We start from the raw sequence: 19,007 nt of genomic DNA on the forward strand, positions 1-19,007 counted from the left end.
CTGCATAAATAAGAGCGTTAAAATGAAATTATTTGAGATAAGAGAAACAGAACATGAGAGAAATAGGGAAAAGGGAGGGGAGATTAAGAGAAGAGATGAGCAGGTGTAGCTGAAAGAACGGATGAGGGGTGATGCGGAGGAGAGTTGGTGCTAGGTCATACGGTCATACTGGGAGGGGGGGTGCGAGGAGGAGGTTGTGGACAAGGGAGTGTAGGCTAGGGATGGAGAAACAGAAGGGGCGGGCGGAATGCTATGGTTTCGGGAAGCGGGGGAGGATGGGAGGTGGGGTGATGGGGAGGAAGGGAAGATGAAGGGGGTGGAGGAGGCGAGGCACGGGCTGGGAGGGCTAAATATGATAATCGTGTTAAAAATGTGCATTTTCTTCATTTTATGCATGGTTTCAATCTCCCATAATAGTTTATTCCTGTCATGGATCTAAAGTATAATTGTAGTTATTACTAGATAAGGTGCTTTTGAAATTACGCGTTTAAAAGGATTGCATTGTTAATGCGTAGTTGTATTGGATTTTGTCATTTGAGGGCTTGAATATAAGCCTCAAGCGTAATGCTTAATAAAGTGGCATACCTTGACATCTCGTAAGTAAAGTACTTTTGCAATTTACTTCGCCAAGACAAAATACCAAGAGCTATTGATTCGAGTCTAACTAACTTTGTGAATCGGCCATTCGAAACGAAAAGGACTTGAAATGTAAAAGGAATAGGACTGATCGGCTGAATTCACATATTTTTTTCAGTAGCACTCGAATAAGGAGCATACAGAACAAATTTTAAAGGCAATCTTTTCGAACGTCCACATTATATCCTTTTACTGTATTCGACAATTTAACTCTTAAATTAATAGATAATAATATTGTAGTTATAAAAAACTATGCTTTATACATATTTGTTGAAAAGAAGACTGGCTTTGGAAGGTATAGGTACGGAAATTCCTAATGTAAATATTCTTTATTTTCTTACAATTCCAAACATATGGTATTTTTTTAAGTATATGATAGCACAAATTTTAAAAATAATTTCATGTATGATCTAATTTTATTTTTAGTCTTAATATTTTAATGAACCTTGCTATTATAACCAAAGGTTCATTAGATTTGTTTTCTTTCCAAAGAATCTCATAGTTAAGGTATTTAAAAACTACAAGGATTTGTTTTTTAAGGTGTAATTCTAGTCCTAATTTATTTTTAGTTATTATCTATTGTTTTTAATAATAATACATTTTATTATTACTTTGTAATTATATTTAATTCGTAATAATCCACTAATTTATTTTTTCCGCCAAGCACAATAAACAAATTGACGTATTATTCATCTGACATTAAATTATTATGAAATTTAATTCGAACTTGGTATAGTAACACTGCTCTAATCAATATAAATAAAATTAGTTGTTATTTTTTTTCTTAACATGTATTCTTTGAAAATACGTTTTGTTGGAATGTGGAAAAGAAATAATAAAATATGAATAAAGTAAAGTAAATATTTAAATATGTTTAGTATTATTGTATATGTGTGTATTCAATAAATTCGTTCAATGTGTGAATTTGGGTTTTCATTTATTTATTTCTATACATACGCTTACTTTGACTTTATATACACTAACACATTACTTATTCTACTGTACTGAATGATTAGTCTCTTATATTTTCAAGCTGACAAAATAATCAGCATTTGTGAATGTGAGAAAAGATAAATTAGAAGTAATATATATAACATTACATAAGCTGAAAAACTTTTCAAATGTTCAACTTGGGAATGTAACATCTATGATTTTCGTTGTCATTTAGGCAGACAAGTTTATGGCTCACATGATATTCAGTGATAGAGATGTATTAAGATTAAATCCAAGTACTTATATAAACTTAGATCCAAGTACATATAAGTTTACCTATATATACTTATATCTATGAAAATCAAATATTTTGATGTATTTGGATGTAAGAGATTCCGACATATATGTATTTTTTTCTTTGTCGTATCACTCTTGTCAGAGCGATCGTGGTCATCATTCCGTATGATTGCTGTGGGCAGATGCTATGCGCCTCACGAGCAATCGCCACTCCTCCCGGATTGTGGTGAATCTGGTACACTCATGCAGAGTTAGTTACACATACATATGTTGTATCCAAAAGTTTTATGTCGTTCAAAGCTATAAATAAACGAAGTACATATAAGGATAATTTGCATATTTTGTTTTACACTTTAATAGTAGTAATTTTTATTCGTTAAGACAAAATTGGGTTACGCGGTAATCACGAAACTTAGTGTCTTGAAAAATAATGTAAACAGAAGGTCGAGAACTCAAAAATATATTATTTCTTTTTAAGGCCGTATGTGATGTTCGAAACAGTCCGAAGAGTATGCTACCAAGACAGTAGTTTTCAAAATCTATATACATATATAAATGAACTGCTGTTCGATAGTCTCGCTAAAACTCGAGAACGGCTGGACCGATCGGGCTAATTTTCTCGAAATCAAATAAAAATAATAATTTAGTTTTCCCTTTAATGTGTCCCCCGTCGGACGGATTCCTATTATTTGTTTTAAGTTTATTTTATACAAAAGCTTAGGTCTTTTATTTATCGATTGAGGCACTATGAAGTCTGCCGGGTCAGCTCGTTTAAAATAAAATATTCCTCATCGCGCATAGATGGTACCAAAATGAAACAACCTCGTATTGTATCTCAAATAACTGCTATAAGATTCAAAATGTGCAAGTTCACGTTTGTACGTAAAGGGTCACGTTAACCGAATTATTTCCGAAAGAGGAATACTCAGAACAATTTGCCGTCCACCCGAAGATGGAACGTGACGTCGAGGCACACGAAACGTGCTGTGGCAATTTATTTGAAACAAAATTGAGATTCTGCCAACATTGAAGTCTAATGTGAGACCGCCCAATAATGCAAGTCAAGAAGAAGAGTAAAGTAATTAACAACATCATTTTCTCATAGCGATCAGTGGTTAAACACCGTTTTGAGAGAATTTATAGATTTAATTCTATATCAATGACCTAAATATTGCATTAATGAATGAATGAATGAATTATTTTATTTCAGACAAGAACAAGCCCATATGTGTACATATTATCATTGAAACATACTTAAAATTAACAAAACTAATCAAATAAAAAAGATACATTTATTAAAAAGTTAAGTAATCAGTAGCTGAATAAATTTTTTTTGTTATCTTGTACAGCTTGCAAAAAATTGGTAATAATTCTGTCTTTTTCAAATTTTAAATAGAACTTAAATTAATTGTTATTTCTTTTAAAAATTTGGGATATCTTTGAGAGCAAACCGGTAGTATAGAAAAAATATATAAAATAAAATGACATCCTATGATGTGACCGATGATTATTTTAATGTCTTACTTTTTTCTTTTTTTATTCTCCTACCTATTCGTCGATAGCTTAAGAGGCTATTCCAACTTCTCGCGGACGGGAATACCGTACCAAAAGCTCGCTCTTAAACTTCTGGTGAATTCGCACAAGACTCGTTTTGTCCATAAATGCAATAGAATTAGTAGCTACAACAAAACTAAGCGATTAATTCGAGACCGTGTTTCTTGCTAAATCTGATGTCCAACTCTGCTAAGAAATAATATTATTATATATTATAATATATAAATATTATTATTTTACTGGTTTTTATACTATTTTATTTATTATTTCTATTTTATTTTTATACTAATTTACTTATTTACTGGTGGTAGGACCTCCGGTGAGTCCGCGCGGGTAGGTACCACCACCCCGCCTTTTTCTGCCGTGAAGCAGTAATGTATTTGGCTTGAAGGGTGGGGCAGCCGTTGTAACTATACTGAGACCTTAGAACTTATATCTCAAGGTGGGTGGCGCATTTACTTCGTAGATGTCTATGGGCTCCAGTAACCACTTAACACCAGGTGGGGAGTGAGCTCGTCCACCCATCTAAGCAATAAATTTTTTTTATTATATAATTATTATTATACATTATTTTTAAAAATATCTTGTAATATTAAATTCCTGACATCTAACGAAGATCACTTTCACTTCTTGTATTCAAATAGGATCTTGAAATTTCCTTATCTCAAAAGGGCGTCACCTTCCAAGTTTTCTTTGATATCCGCTCAACAGGTATTTTAGTTAGTCGCTGACTGGGGTAGCAAGGGGGCGTGTAAATAGCCCTCCTGCGGCGGGAGCATATATAGCGGGGTTGTAGAAAGGCGTGTAAATAGCCGTCCTAAGCGGTATGTGACAAATGTTTGTCACTTATAATTAGCGGAGCGGTAAAACTATATAGCGGTAAACAAAGGCTAGTAATCAAACTAAAGATATAAATTAAATACACATAAGCGAGCGGGCGGGCGAATGATTACACGGAAGCAGCAATAAAATGGCAATAAATTAAAAGAACTTGCACTCACCTGTAGACCTTGCCAGTGACTGTCGTGCGGGCGTCGGCGATGGATGCACGCGGGCGGCGGGAGGGGGTGACGAAGCTCACGTAGCTTTTCGTAAGCACAAGCACCACACAATATACAAGTGCCGCCATCTAGGCAGCTAGCGGTAAAGCGTGATCGATCGGGTAGAACCCCGCTTTGGATAGTCGCGGTAATTAGTTACTGACAAACTCCAAAGGTGGCGCCATCCCAATAATTCATTAGCATCCTATTACTAATCCGCGCGTAACCATCCTGCCCGCCTTGAAAGTTCGCAGGACTTTCAACAAATATATAAAGATATTAAGATAGGAAGCATAAAGCTTAAATAGCGGGAAGTTATTTGAAAAGAAACAAATTTTAATTAATAATAAGCCATCATGAATGTTTACGAGTAGAGTTGAAGCGGTTGATGACATGCGGTACTCTAATTTATTCTAGCGGTAGCGGATATAATTTTACAACTGGACGTTTAAGAAATCCAGATTTCGTTTTTACCAAAGCAACGCGTATAATGTTATCGGCACCTGGATACACCTCTTGTATAACGCCAAGTGGCCAGCGGAGCGGTGGAATGTCATCTTGATGAATAAGAACTACTGTCCCAACCTTCACGGGGTTATCTGATGTACACCACTTCTGTCTGACTTGCAACGTATGCAGGTACTCTAATCTCCATTTCCTCCAATAGGAATTAACCAAACTATCTAACAACGCTTTGCGATTAGTTAGACTCATCTGATTTGCGGACAATTCAGACGCGGGTAAATACTGCAAAGGAGTGGACATCAAAAAATGTGCGGGTGTGAGAATTTCGGGGTTGGGATCTGCGGATAAAAGACATAAAGGTCTGGAATTCATAAGACATTCTATTTGATTCAACACAGTCAACATCTCTTCGTAAGTGAGAATTTGTGCGCCTATTACTCTATTTAAATGAGTTTTAACGGATTTAATGTTTGATTCCCATAAACCTCCAAAATGTGGAGCCCGAGGCGGGATCATCTTCCAAATGATTCGGTATTTAGTTAATTCATCATTCCATGCGGATATAAAATTATTTGAAACTAGAAGTTTATACATTTCATCTAACCGAGCCTTTGCGCCAACAAAATTAGTGCCATTATCTGAATACATGAAAGAAACTGGACCTCGACGAGATATAAAACGTTTGAAAGCGGCAAGAAATGAGTCCGTTGACAAATCCGAGGCTAACTCAATATGTATAGCCTTTGTCGTTAAGCATACGAACAGGCAAATGTAAGCCTTTTGTGAATGATGACCACGTTTGCGTACAAGCGTTATCTTAAATGGGCCCGCGTAATCTACTCCCGTGTGACAGAAAGCTTTGGCCTCCATTACACGGCTTGACGGAAGGTCAGCCATCATGGGAGTTGGGTGTGAAGGTGATACACGAAAACATGATTTACACATATGCACTCTTTTTCTTATAACGTTTCTAGCGGACAATATCCAAAAGCGTTGACGAATAATGGACATCAAAAGGTCCGGACCGGTGTGCAAGTTTGTATTATGAAAATAATCAACAATAATATTTATTATGTGATCGTGTTTTGGCAATAAAGCGGGGTGTTGCGTTTCAAACGGTAAATCAGAGTTCGAAAGTCTACCCTGAATACGTAAAATTCCATCTTCGTCAATAAATGGCCTAAGTTTACGAATATTTTTCGAAGGTAAATCTAATTTTCTAATGCTGGCAATATCATGACCAAAATATTTAGCTTGAAGAGCTCGAATAATAGCTTTCTCAGCAGTATTTAAATCGAATGCGGTTACAAACTTGTTTCGCGGTAATTTTCTTATAAATCGAAGTACATAAACAACACAGCGAAGAAGTTTTGACCATGACGAAATTCTCAACCCAAGTTGATATATTGGGGAATCTTCGACAACAGTTAAAGCGGTAAGTGTTACAGATTTTTTCATTTCAGGTATGTCACTTCCAGATTTACAAGGTACAAAAGGTTCAATAGGCCATTGTGAAATAGGATAGCAGGCCCAAGAAGGACCCTGCCACCAAAGCGAGTTATTAATAATTTGTGACGGTAAAAGACCTCGTGACACACAATCGCTAGGATTTTCCTTACCATTAATATGAAAAAAGCGGTCAGGTGATAAATTCTCCTGAATTTGAGCGATGCGGTTTCCTACAAATATTGACCATCTATGCGGGGAAGATTTAATCCAAGAAAGAGCAATTGTAGAATCTGAGAAAGCGTATATAGCGGTGATAGGATGTAAAGAATTATAAGCGTTATAAATAAGTTTAACTAATTTTGACAAAACAAGAGCGGCACAAAGCTCAAGGCGAGCTAATGTAGTTATCTTAACCGGAGAAACCTTTGATTTTGAGCACAATAATCTTAAAGTAATATCTCCTGTGGGATCTGTAATGTGTAAATAAACAACGCAACCGTAAGCGTTCAAGCTTGCATCACAAAATGCAACAATATTTACTTCACAGTCTTTAAAAACTCCAATATGGCGCGGTATTGCGATAGTTGAAAGCAATGGAAGCTCTTTCACTAGTGAAGAGTAGCGGTAAATAATTGTATCTGGAGGTGTATCATCCCAGTCTATTTTAGAATTCCAGAGTTCCTTAATCAGCAATTTAGCGAACAGTATAACTGGAGCAACTAAACCAAGCACGTCGAACAAGCGTGCGACTAAAGATAATATTGTTCTTTTAGTGCACTTTTCATTAGTGTTTGAGCTCGTCATAAAAAATGAGTCATTAGCGGGAAGCCATGCAAGGCCTAAAACTTTCATGGTATTATTAGCATCATCAGAGAAGCTTACAGAAGAGCGGTGCGTTTCTGGAAGGCTATTAAGAAAGGCAGTGGAGTTACTTGCCCATTTTGTTAAATTAAAACCTCCTGATTTAAAGAGTGAAATTAGTTGTTTCGATAGTTTGATAGCTGAAATATCTTCGTGTAGGGATGTGACGAGATCATCCATATATAATTGAGACTCAGCTACACTAGCGGCTTCTGGATAACGATAACATTCTTCTGATGCTAATTGACGTATAGTACGCATTGCTAAATAAGGTGATGACTTTAAACCAAAGGGCAGACAGTTAAAAGCGAAAATGCGAAGTTTATCATTTTTAAAGCGGTACAATATTTTTAAATATTTATGGTGGTCTGTGGTCACCCTAATGCGTAAGTACATTTGTTCCACATCAGCGCACAGTGCCACAGGGAACAAACGAAAGCGTAGTAAAAGCAAAAATAAGTCTGCCTGTAAATTTGGACCAGTATGCAAGACGTCATTAAGTGACAGTCCACTAGATGTTTTAGCACTAGCATCAAGAACTACACGTAGTTTAGTGGTAGTCTTGCTTGGGCGGATAACTGCATGGTGCGGTATATAATAACCGTTATCGGTTTCCTTAGCGGTGTCGTTAATTTCAGTTAAATAACCTTTACTAATGTAATCCTGTATAACGATATCGTAATCATCGCGGAGTGAGGGTAATTGAACAAACTTACGTTCGAGCGAAAGAAAACGGCGGTGAGCAACAGTATAAGACTTGCCAAGGTCAGCGGGATTTCTACTAAATGGTAACTCAACCGTATATCGGCCATCATTATCGCGGGTAATTGTAGAAATATATTTGTTTTCACACTCGGCTTCCTCAGGGCTAAGATGACGCTCATGAGGAATCTCCTCTAATTCCCAAAATTTATGTAAAAATGACTCAAGGTCTTTATGCGTTATAGATGAGAAAGTTTTATTTAAAGTGAATGCAGAATGAATTTTAGTATTTTCGAAAGCGGGTGGATTATCAATATAAACTGTACTAGATAGTCACAAAGAGGTATTATTATCATTTATAACAGAAAAATTATCATGTTGCGGTTTCATAATGCCAGTGTAACTCACTTCAGGTACGTCACCCATAAGAACATAACCGAAGGTTGTTTCTACGGCAGGTGGCGCTAGTGAGCCGGTATCTATACGATTACCTAAGTATATATATGGAAATAACTGAGCACCTAACACCATATCAATCACACCTGGAACGTTCCAATTTGAATCGGCAAGCGGTAAATTACGTATATGATTCATATTTGAGGAATTTATAAAATAAGCGGGTAATTTATCTGTAATACAGTCTACTACTAAAGCGTGAATATAATATTTATTAGGAGAAAATCTAGATTCAATATTTAAATAAACATATCCGTGAATCGGGCGAGCGGTTAATCCAATACCTCTAATATAAGAATTATTTAAAGGTATAATCGGTAATTTAAGTAATTTACAACAATTGACAGTTATTAAATTATTTTGGGAACCATTATCTATTAAAGATCTAACTATTTTACGTTCCCCTTTATTCGAGTGAGCGTATATTTGAGCGGTTGATAATAAAATATTACTATTCGATTTTATTTCCGAACTGTGAGTCAACGTGGTAGCGGTCGTATTATTTTGTTGTTGTATCGCTTTGTTAGAGTGTGAACAAGTATTCGAAGCGGCATCATTATGATCGTAACACTGAACAACAGGTTGAGATTGAACCTGGGACCGACCGTAACCGGACCGCGCGGCATCACTCGGAATTCCATGTACCTGCGACCGACTGACCTGCCTGTCCATATCAGCGTAGTCATTCGATTGACTGGGTACGCTTTTACTATTTCGATTCGCCCGTTTATTACCAAAACACAATAAAGTATAATGATATTTCTTACAATTATTGCATGTTAACTTTGATTGACATGCTTTTAATGTATGCGATAAGCTTAAACAATTTATGCAACCCTTGTTCGATTTAATAAAATCATCACGTGCTTGCGGTGAAATCATATTTTTAAATTCATTACAACGATATAACTGCGTGTGGTGCGAGCTCGAGCAAAGATCGCACGTAGACAAGGATCTACCTGTGCACGAAACCGGTTTGTTAGCCCTTTCAGTGCGGACTGGGTCATTATAACTACTAGAAATAAAAGATTTGTGATTTTTAGATTTCTCTATGTTACATTTCGGTGCAGAGCGTTCTAATATTTTAATCTGATCCTGTATGAATTTAATAAACATTTCAGTTGTGGGTATTTCAATACCACGAACCGATGCTTCAAAAGAATGTAACGTTTGAGGATCCAACCTTCTCAGTGAGCATTGTAATAAAATAAAATCAGTTAAATCGAGTAAATTTAATTGTTTTAAAGCGGCAATCGAAGATGAAATTTTTTCAATGAACATATTTAAACTATTTGCGGTAGGTGAACAATTTTTTAAATCTAATATATTATTCAGATAATGACATCCTAAAGCTCGTTTATCCTGATATTTACTAATTAGATTCGACCAAATAATATTATAAGTTTCACCTGTGGGTATTATACCAGCGGTTAACTTTAATGCACTATGTGTTAATTTGCCCATTAAATACTGCACACGTTGCGCATCAGACAGTTGCGGGTTATCGTGAATGTTAGCTTTAAAAGCCTGGTAAAATGTTTCCCATCCTTCAAGAGAGCGTCCGTCAAAGGAAGGAAGTGAAATTGTTGGCAATGTTACATTTATGGCGGCGGTAGTTCTCATTACATTTGACGAATTACCAATTTTAATTTTGTTACGAGCGCGTCTTACGTAATTATATAACGTGTCAAAAGACGATAAAGCTGCGTATTCAGGCTCAACTTCGGGGTTTTGCTTTAAATTTAAATCATTGATATCATCCAAATTGCTTTCAAATCTAACACGCATGTCATCAATTGATTCTGATTCGGCAAGAAAAGTTTCAATTAATTCCGAATCAAACTCCGAAATCTTTTTTGATTTATTATATAAATCATTAATTTGTGCAAATACTAAATTATTCTTCGCGATAAGTTTCTTTAGTTGTCTATTTTCCATAATGAAGTTATGAAATAACTGACTAAAAAATAACACTAAATGAACTACGTTAATAAATGTAATTAAATATGCGGTTACGAGTTATTACTAATAGCGATGAATGTAATTAACTTTTACATACAATACAATACTGTAACAAAATGGCGAATGGGGGTAATCATAAATTAATTATATTTTAATTAAAATTTAAGCTGGATCTAATCCAGGCTCGCAGGACCAAACTATGGGGTAGCAAGGGGGCGTGTAAATAGCCCTCCTGCGGCGGGAGCATATATAGCGGGGTTGTAGAAAGGCGTGTAAATAGCCGTCCTAAGCGGTATGTGACAAATGTTTGTCACTTATAATTAGCGGAGCGGTAAAACTATATAGCGGTAAACAAAGGCTAGTAATCAAACTAAAGATATAAATTAAATACACATAAGCGAGCGGGCGGGCGAATGATTACACGGAAGCAGCAATAAAATGGCAATAAATTAAAAGAACTTGCACTCACCTGTAGACCTTGCCAGTGACTGTCGTGCGGGCGTCGGCGATGGATGCACGCGGGCGGCGGGAGGGGGTGACGAAGCTCACGTAGCTTTTCGTAAGCACAAGCACCACACAATATACAAGTGCCGCCATCTAGGCAGCTAGCGGTAAAGCGTGATCGATCGGGTAGAACCCCGCTTTGGATAGTCGCGGTAATTAGTTACTGACAAACTCCAAAGGTGGCGCCATCCCAATAATTCATTAGCATCCTATTACTAATCCGCGCGTAACCACTGACTCTACTAAATTAAGAATGCTGAGAAAAATAATGAGCCTCTAACTTAAATTTAGATATTGTTAATTTCACAGCTGTGCAGAAGTTATTTATTGTTAACAAAATATAAAAAGATACATCGATGTTCTGAATAACAAAATTTCGTACAAATAACACAAAAATCGATACACAGAACCCGACCGTTAACAAATTAGTTTGTAAAATTGAATGTGCTTATAAGCGGCTTTCAACATCTGTCTATTGTATCTTTTGAAGGTATAAGTATCCAATTTATTTGGCAATCCAGTCTAATTGTCAAATGAACGTTTTCAAATGGATATGAACTGGATGAAAATCATAGGAACCAGATTTGAAGTTTTTAATCACTTTAACCACCGAACTGGGTCTAAAGAAGCTCAAACAAAAAATATAGAACGACGTATCAAATATTTTAACTGCTTTAAACCAGTTTTTTTAATGAAACTAGTTTTAAAAAGAAAATTATAAAAATAAGAGAGAGCAAAACAAGAAACATTTTTTCCATTTGGTTCTGAATATCTATCTACACAAATAATGTATGTAATTAAAACTTTACGTCAAATATCAGCTGGTCCATTTTTTTGAAAATTTTCGAGCACAAAAATTTATTTAAATCGGTTCATATATGGTATTTAATTATTCACACAAGTTAACAATTAATTTAAAGTTCTCCACAAGAATATGTAGTAAATGACACCATAGAAATTTGATTTCTTAAAACACGACGCAAGCGCATCTCCCGATACGTTCACAAGTTAAACAAAAAACATATTAACCATGTATGCATTTGAGGTTTATTCAGAAAAGATTTACAAAGGATACAACTTTGGCATCCCCTTTGAAATACCCATCGAAAAAGGCATATGGTCCCAACAAAAAAAGAATACAAAAAGTTTGACCTCAAAAACGCCTTTCCCCTGAGTACTGCAACGTTTATCTTAGTTATGAAAGAATGGATTGATGCAAGGCACTCCGTACAGACACCAGTCTCTATACCTCAGGATAGCGCCCGCGTAAACATGCTGTTTCCGTATGGTTTTTGTTGAATGTCAATCGTCATACAGCCTTGCTCAACAGTCTTTCGGGTTACGAATTGTAACGGTGAAAGGCGGACGCGAGGTGGGGGCTCCGAAGTGGCCCGGCAGCCAGCCGCCAGTCTACTGTCAGCCGACCTTCGCCACACTACTCCAACGTGCCAGTGCCACGCGACCACGACACTTTTACTTTCGCGCGGAAATCGCGAATCGACAGTTCGAAAATTTAAAATTTTTATTCGTTGTGTTTGTGGTTAGTGACGTCATGGACAAGTGATTTTTTTTCTCCCAACAGACACTAAATCAAAATGTTATTGTGCCTTGTTATTTGGAGCGTTTTGCTTGCACCGACTCTGTCACAAGGTGAGTGGAACAATGCAGGCATGCGAAAAAATAATATTTGTCAGATTTTGAAATTAGAACTTAACTTTTGCTCACAGCATATTATACATGTTTTGTTTTTAATGGAAACACAAAATTTACATACCGGTTCTCGGCTAATATAATAATTGGTCGTGTTACCATAAGCAAAAACAATGAAACCATTGTCTATAGTTTTTTGTATGTGCTAAAGCATGCTTTTTAAAATCCAGTACTAAAATGACGCAAATTAAATAGAAAACAATTAATCAGAGTCCATTGTCCAGTAACTAACAATCTTGTCAATCGTTGCCGCGAATCTTGTATGCGCGAGCGACGATATTAACATAAAGTTTTTACCTAATCATTTAACTAAAGACAGACTATCATACATGTATGTATATGTATATGAGTGGATAAAATAATGCAAATGTTGCTTGCTTTTACCACGAGTAATTATTAAAAAAAAAACTTTCACCTTTTTAATTTTATTTCATAGGTTTAATATTTCTGGGTTATGATAAGAATTTGTAAGAACTGATAGACATCGGATTTATGACATTTTCCAAGTTCAAAATTTCCAAAAACAGTAAGTAGATTTTATCATAAAATATCCAAGAATTAAAAAGAATGTGTTTTCGTTAACCTTTTTGGTGATTTGATATGCAATAATGTTGTATTAGTTAGCACTGACATCTTTTATCTTTCGACACTTAAAGACGATATTCTAGGCGAATACCATAAAAAACGTATGCGAAGTCGCTAAGTCATTTTGTTGTATTGTTAATGACCACGCGAAATTTTCGAACACGCTCATGCCAACGTCACAGACAAATTTCCACTTACATAGCATTCAAATTAAAGTTCAAATTTGCTTGTTAACGAACACAAAGCACACATTTTGAGGCCGCAGTTAATCCGTCTAGTACACTCCAGCTCGAATGCGGAACCCTGAAATAATACGCATACTCGCTTATTATACTCGTTCTAATTTCAAGCTATGATTTAAAATCTAGAAGGAAATTATTAACGAAAATTCCTTACGTCAATTGTGTTCATAATTACTACCATTAAATTGAGAAACACGGCGTTTGTCATTTTAATTTAATTTATCATTGCTTACATGTGTGACTACGAAAGAGAGCTTCGCATTTTAATGATACAAACTGTTGTGTTACGTGTACTATTTAGTATTACTAGAGGTCCCGCAGTAGTCGAAATTCGACTATAATTAATTGGAATTGTAAGTTTGTACACTATTATGATTGTATTTTCAACGCCAATACACTATAGAAAAATATTAATAAAGACAAACAGTATTTAATCTATTCTCAATTTGACCACAGACGTCAAGAACATAAGTTTGACAATAAATAAATAGTATGCATGCGCAGGGGGGTGCAACTCCCATACAAAGGAAAATAACATACAACTAGCGTCATCTTACTCCTGTGGCGACGTCATTTTTGTAACTTTTAGGCATTAATGATCTAATAAACTCACTAGATGGCAGATATGAGTTCTGACTCAATAAAAAATGTAGCGTACTTTGAAGCAGTGCTTCCACTTTTAGGGAATTCTCCCTTTTTTAGGGAAAAATAGCTGATATTTTGGATGATAAAGACAATTTAAAAAATACCAGGATTTAGGATATTTCGGGGTAAAAAGCAAAGCCTATACTAGTAACTGTTGTGAATTTTAAAATAAACGATAATTAAAGTAAAACAATGAACATTTTATTTTATGGAGAGAGAATGACATTAAGTCGAGTTGACAAGTAAAAGAATAAAACAGAGTTGTGTATAAAAACTATAAAGGTTTGATTCAACAGTAACCCTCTAGTAAAGTAAATCATAGATTAAGCCACTGCTTTTTCTTAGGGATTCCCCAGAATCCCAATAAGTATAATCCGCCAAATTTTTATTTACCTATTTTCGTTGATGTCACCAGAACTTACTTGTATTGTAATATACAGGTACTTCATGTACCATGAAAGATTATCATGGTAATTTCATTTACGAAAACCTTGTAATTGTCATTTCACTTTTGCTAGCAGTTCCTTCTTCAAAGACTGAGGTGGAAAGATTATTCAGTGTTCTCAAATTTAAAAACTGACAAAAGAAACAGGCTTTCTAATGAAACCCTGAACGGCTTGCTTCATAGAAAGTTCCCAACTTTGCCAGCAAACAATTGCTCAATTTTAGAACCGAACAGTGTTAGGTTGTGCAGCAAAAGAATATAAAAGCAATGCGTCGACTTCCTTGAAAATTCTAATCCTATAGATCTATGATCTTCTGGGGGCGTTTATATTATATATACCTACATTAAATAATATGCTGTGGTTTATTTTCTGTATTTTATTTACGCTTTCTATATGAGTCGTCTATTATCAAAGGTGGCAATCTGTGCATTTGGACAAAAAAAATTTATTGATATGTCAATACAGATTTATTTGAATATAATCGTCTCCTTCAAAGAATACGGTTCAAAACCTGCATTAAATAAAGGTTAATAGTTAACCTGTTATTTATCTAAGATGTCGTTCCGAAGAGTTTTGTGACTGCCAATGGAATATAAAGTCAATAATTCGTTTTTCTGATTTACCAATCATTGTCCAAAAGTCAGATTGCCGGCTTTGATAATAGTCGACTCATATAAAGGATTTATGAAAGTTGTCTAGGAAATTTTAGGGTAAATTCAAAAGAAACTAGGGTAAAATGTGTTAAAAAAAACGTAAGTGGAAACACTGCTTTGAAGTTTTCAAAATTCCAGGGCCGTAAAACAATCTCAAAAAAAAAAAAAGTTTTCAAAATGTCGTAACGATTTAATTTTTTAAATCGTTTTTTTTTGGTCTTGGTGTGAGTTATTTTACGTTGTAGTATTAATTTAGAGCAACTTTTAGCTTTATGAGAATATTAGACGATTAGACATTGAGAAACTCTGTTTTGAATTCTCTTTAGACATAACTTGGCTCCAATACTTTTTCTTCGTTAGCGTTTCGTAAGCCTGTGTAACTATTTTCATTTCTTACAGAATGTTTATTATTAAAAATCAGCATGCCTCGAAGATCGAAAATGAAATGCTATTTCGGATGCCTTGATAACGGTGAGTTGACACTATTTTCCCGGTATATTATTTGCTAACATAATTATTATTCATAATATAATTAAATGAATTAGCACCAACTAATGGTCCTTCCTATTTCTGCTGCCTAGCTATCATATATGTTAAGTTTTGATCAAAACAGTCGGTATTAAGTCTCGTACTATCACACACACACCTCAGATAATAAAATTGTCTCGAGTGGGTGGAAGTATTTATGTTTTGCAACTCAGCGTATTATATGCTTATTGTCAAGTGGGCCCGAACTAGTTTTTTGGAATGATCAATCAGTCATGCTTTCCTGTTTAAATAAAATACAGCACAATTGATCTCACATCCAAAGTTAGATGATGGCATTCACGTTTTGTTTCCTGGTGTTTGATAACTAAGTTACACCAAGTGGCCTGTGACCACGTTCATCCTTCTACCCAATATAAAATAATGTTTTTATTTTTGTAGACAAAGGTTTGATAATGACAAAATTTTATGGAAAAATTATAAGGAGCACTAAAATGTCTGAAACATGAGAATATTGATGCACTATATTTGAACCAGAACGTGTTATGTAATATATTAATTTGTAAGTAAGATTACATTAACACTAAATTTTTCATGGTCGTATTTTTTCAATATTTGTTACATACTTAAGATACTTTGTTTCTCCGTTTCAGAAGAGAAACTGATTCAGCAAGGAATGTGAACTCTCAAGGGATCTTAATTTTTTTTAAATATGTTTATAATTGATAAATTAATAATTGAAATAGTTCATAAGAACTAAATTGATGCCAATTTTGTTTTAAAATAGGTTGTTTAGTTCTTATAGTTATAGTATTACGTTTGAATAGTTGTAATTAGTAAGTTAGTAATATATGAAAATACTGATATAAATTTTTGTAAATAACCTTTTGTAAATTCTACGAGAAGATGATTTTAATTAATGATCAAAAGTCAACGGTCTTTAAAAGCATTATTTGCAATTATTTAGATTTACTGTGGAATATATTTGCTAAGTTGTGTTTTCTGTATGAGCAGATATAAATGAAAATGCCCAAACATGATTATGTTTCTTACATTTTCATTATGTGAAATCAATATGCTTGTGACTGAGTATATTAATAATTTATTAAAACTTAAGTGATAGACAGCAACCCCTATGGCACTGCTGAAGTTTATAAGCACTGGTGACCACTTATCACGGGCCGGGTTGCGTGCTCGTCTGCTGTTGAGTGCAATAAAAATTTTCGAAACCCTTTCTATTATTTAGATGTAATATTAGTGTACATTTAATTTGGATTAAAAGATAAATTTACATTTTATGTTTGCATGTGTATGTTTATAATTCATTTGCATGTAACGAACACCAGTTTCTTTTTTAACAAAATGTAAACTAATGGTTTGTAATGAATGTAATTAACTTTAAGATGATTTTCTTTCAATCTGCTGTTTGTTTCATCTAGTATTACCAAAGCTAAAGCATCAGAAACGTCAGAATAGAAATAATTTAGATAGGGAATAAAAGTATAACTAATGTAATCATGTCTAAGATTACTATAAGCGTCATTAAGTACAAACTATCAATATTTAAGAGTACTTTAAATCATCATTACATTTTTTAAACATTTTTTGTTTTTCAAATCATGTAATAAAACGTTTGTGCAGAACAAAATGTCACATGTTATGAACATGATTGTGGGTTAATCGTTTCTTAAATTTCTAAATGTTTATAAGAATGCTAAGAATAATTTAGTATTCACTTTAGTGTGTGTATTATCTCTACAATGCTAGTATAAATGACAATTATTGTATGACGAAGCATAGGTAGTGTTTATAGATGTAATATTTTCATACAAGGTCATGATCTGTCACGATCAACTTTAAGCAAGAACTGCTATAGTTAAGAAACAAATTTATTAAATTTAATTCAAATTGTCTACTATGTTTGTAATGGAAAGCTGACATGTTTATATTTCGCACAAATGACTTAAGTGACATTGAATGATTTGATTATCTAGACTTAATTAACTTTTAGATAACTTTCGATTTAATGTTAATAAGTACTCTAGTAGGATTAATCTAGAGGAGTTATTGTTATTCGAAATTTTATACAATTGTACGTTCATACTATCTTTTAACAGTAAATTGTTTGTAATATAGGGAAATTAAATAGCTTACAGAGAATTACAGCTTTTTATTTAAAAAAACTGTTTTCTCTCTGTATGAAAAGGTCTTATCGATTAGAATGCTGAACACAATCAAACGTTCTTTAATATTTCATAAGTACTACCGGGAATTTCAGCGATTCTAAACGATAAGATTTTTTCATAAAGAGAGTTAATTATAAAAAATATTAAAATTACTAAAAAAGCCACCTGGTGGGGGGTAGGGAGATTAATAATCGACAGCAGCGACGCCTGCTGTCCTGGGCTCTAACTAAAGCAAAAATAAAAATGAGAGTTGCGCATCTATCTCAAATATATTAAGTGTATAATCTATGTGCATGCGTGTGTGTGTCAAATACATGGTAGTGTGTGTAATGTTTACTTTATTGCTCTAATGTATCTTTTATTCATTATTTTAAAAAATATTAGCATTGTGCACTTCTTCTCTATATTCTCTATAAGTGTGGAAAATTTCATACTCCTCCGTCCGCGCAATTTTCGTAAAAAGGGATACGAAGTTTTTGCTTCACGTATGTAGATATATTTGTGCCTTTGTTTCTTTGGTCGAATCGTTTCGTGTGGCGGTTATTCGATTTAGTTGATACATTGCACAGTCCACAGAGTGGATGCTCCCATAATGCAATCAAAATACAAAACGTGACGCGCGAATAATTTGCAACAAACAAATCTATTTTATGTAATATTTCTCGATATAGAATTTAATAAACACAATTTAATATAATCCTCATTTTACCACCGATACAAATTCTTTAAGGGGCTTATGAAATTTTGCGTGATAAACAAAAAATAAATTAACTTTTATTCGGAAAAAAATACACGCACTCAATAAGATGAAGTCTTGAGTTCAGAAATTTTGTACGTGAAAGTGCAATTGTAAAGCACTTCTACACCTTGGGAAATGAGTCTAATTTTCAATACATTTAGTACCAATACTAGAGTCTATAAATATACTTTGAATTTATATAGTTCAGACTATTCAAAACTGAACCGAAGTGAAGATCACTCGTCGTACTCAGCTCGTTATAAGTTTCAGGAAGTTTTAAGTTTGATATATTCTTATTTTTGTGATTCATTTAATATTTTTAAAGCAAAAGAGATGATAAGTTTTTAAAGCTATCGTCTGTTTATAAATGAAACAAATGCTACGGAAGCCGGAAACATAAATGAAATCTAATCCCAAATTTCGTTGAATAATAGTACCTACGGTCACATAATATTA

At 34.2% G+C, this 19,007-nt stretch overlaps 1 protein-coding gene and 1 long non-coding RNA gene across 2 annotated transcripts in view; both read left to right on the forward strand.

Annotated features, from left to right (window-relative positions):
* Nucleotides 1-12,266: 12,266 nt before the first annotated feature.
* fw (CUB and Sushi multiple domains furrowed) overlaps nt 12,267-19,007 on the forward strand; it is a 114,476-nt gene continuing 107,735 nt past the window's right edge. Inside the window, exon 1 of the mRNA XM_028178793.2 lies at nt 12,267-12,509. Within this exon, the coding sequence (XP_028034594.2) occupies nt 12,455-12,509 (55 nt within the window). The 5' untranslated portion in view covers nt 12,267-12,454. The remainder of the gene's footprint in view (nt 12,510-19,007) is intronic.
* LOC149503454 (uncharacterized) lies at nt 15,263-17,786 on the forward strand. The gene is made up of 4 exons (XR_016323053.1): nt 15,263-15,364; nt 15,540-15,611; nt 16,068-16,188; nt 16,280-17,786. It is a non-coding gene; the product is annotated as an uncharacterized LOC149503454 (long non-coding RNA).

The sequence above is a fragment of the Bombyx mandarina genome, chromosome 01, assembly GCF_030267445.1.
Source record: "Bombyx mandarina strain Sakado chromosome 01, ASM3026744v2".
Classification (NCBI taxonomy): Eukaryota; Metazoa; Arthropoda; class Insecta; order Lepidoptera; family Bombycidae; genus Bombyx; species Bombyx mandarina.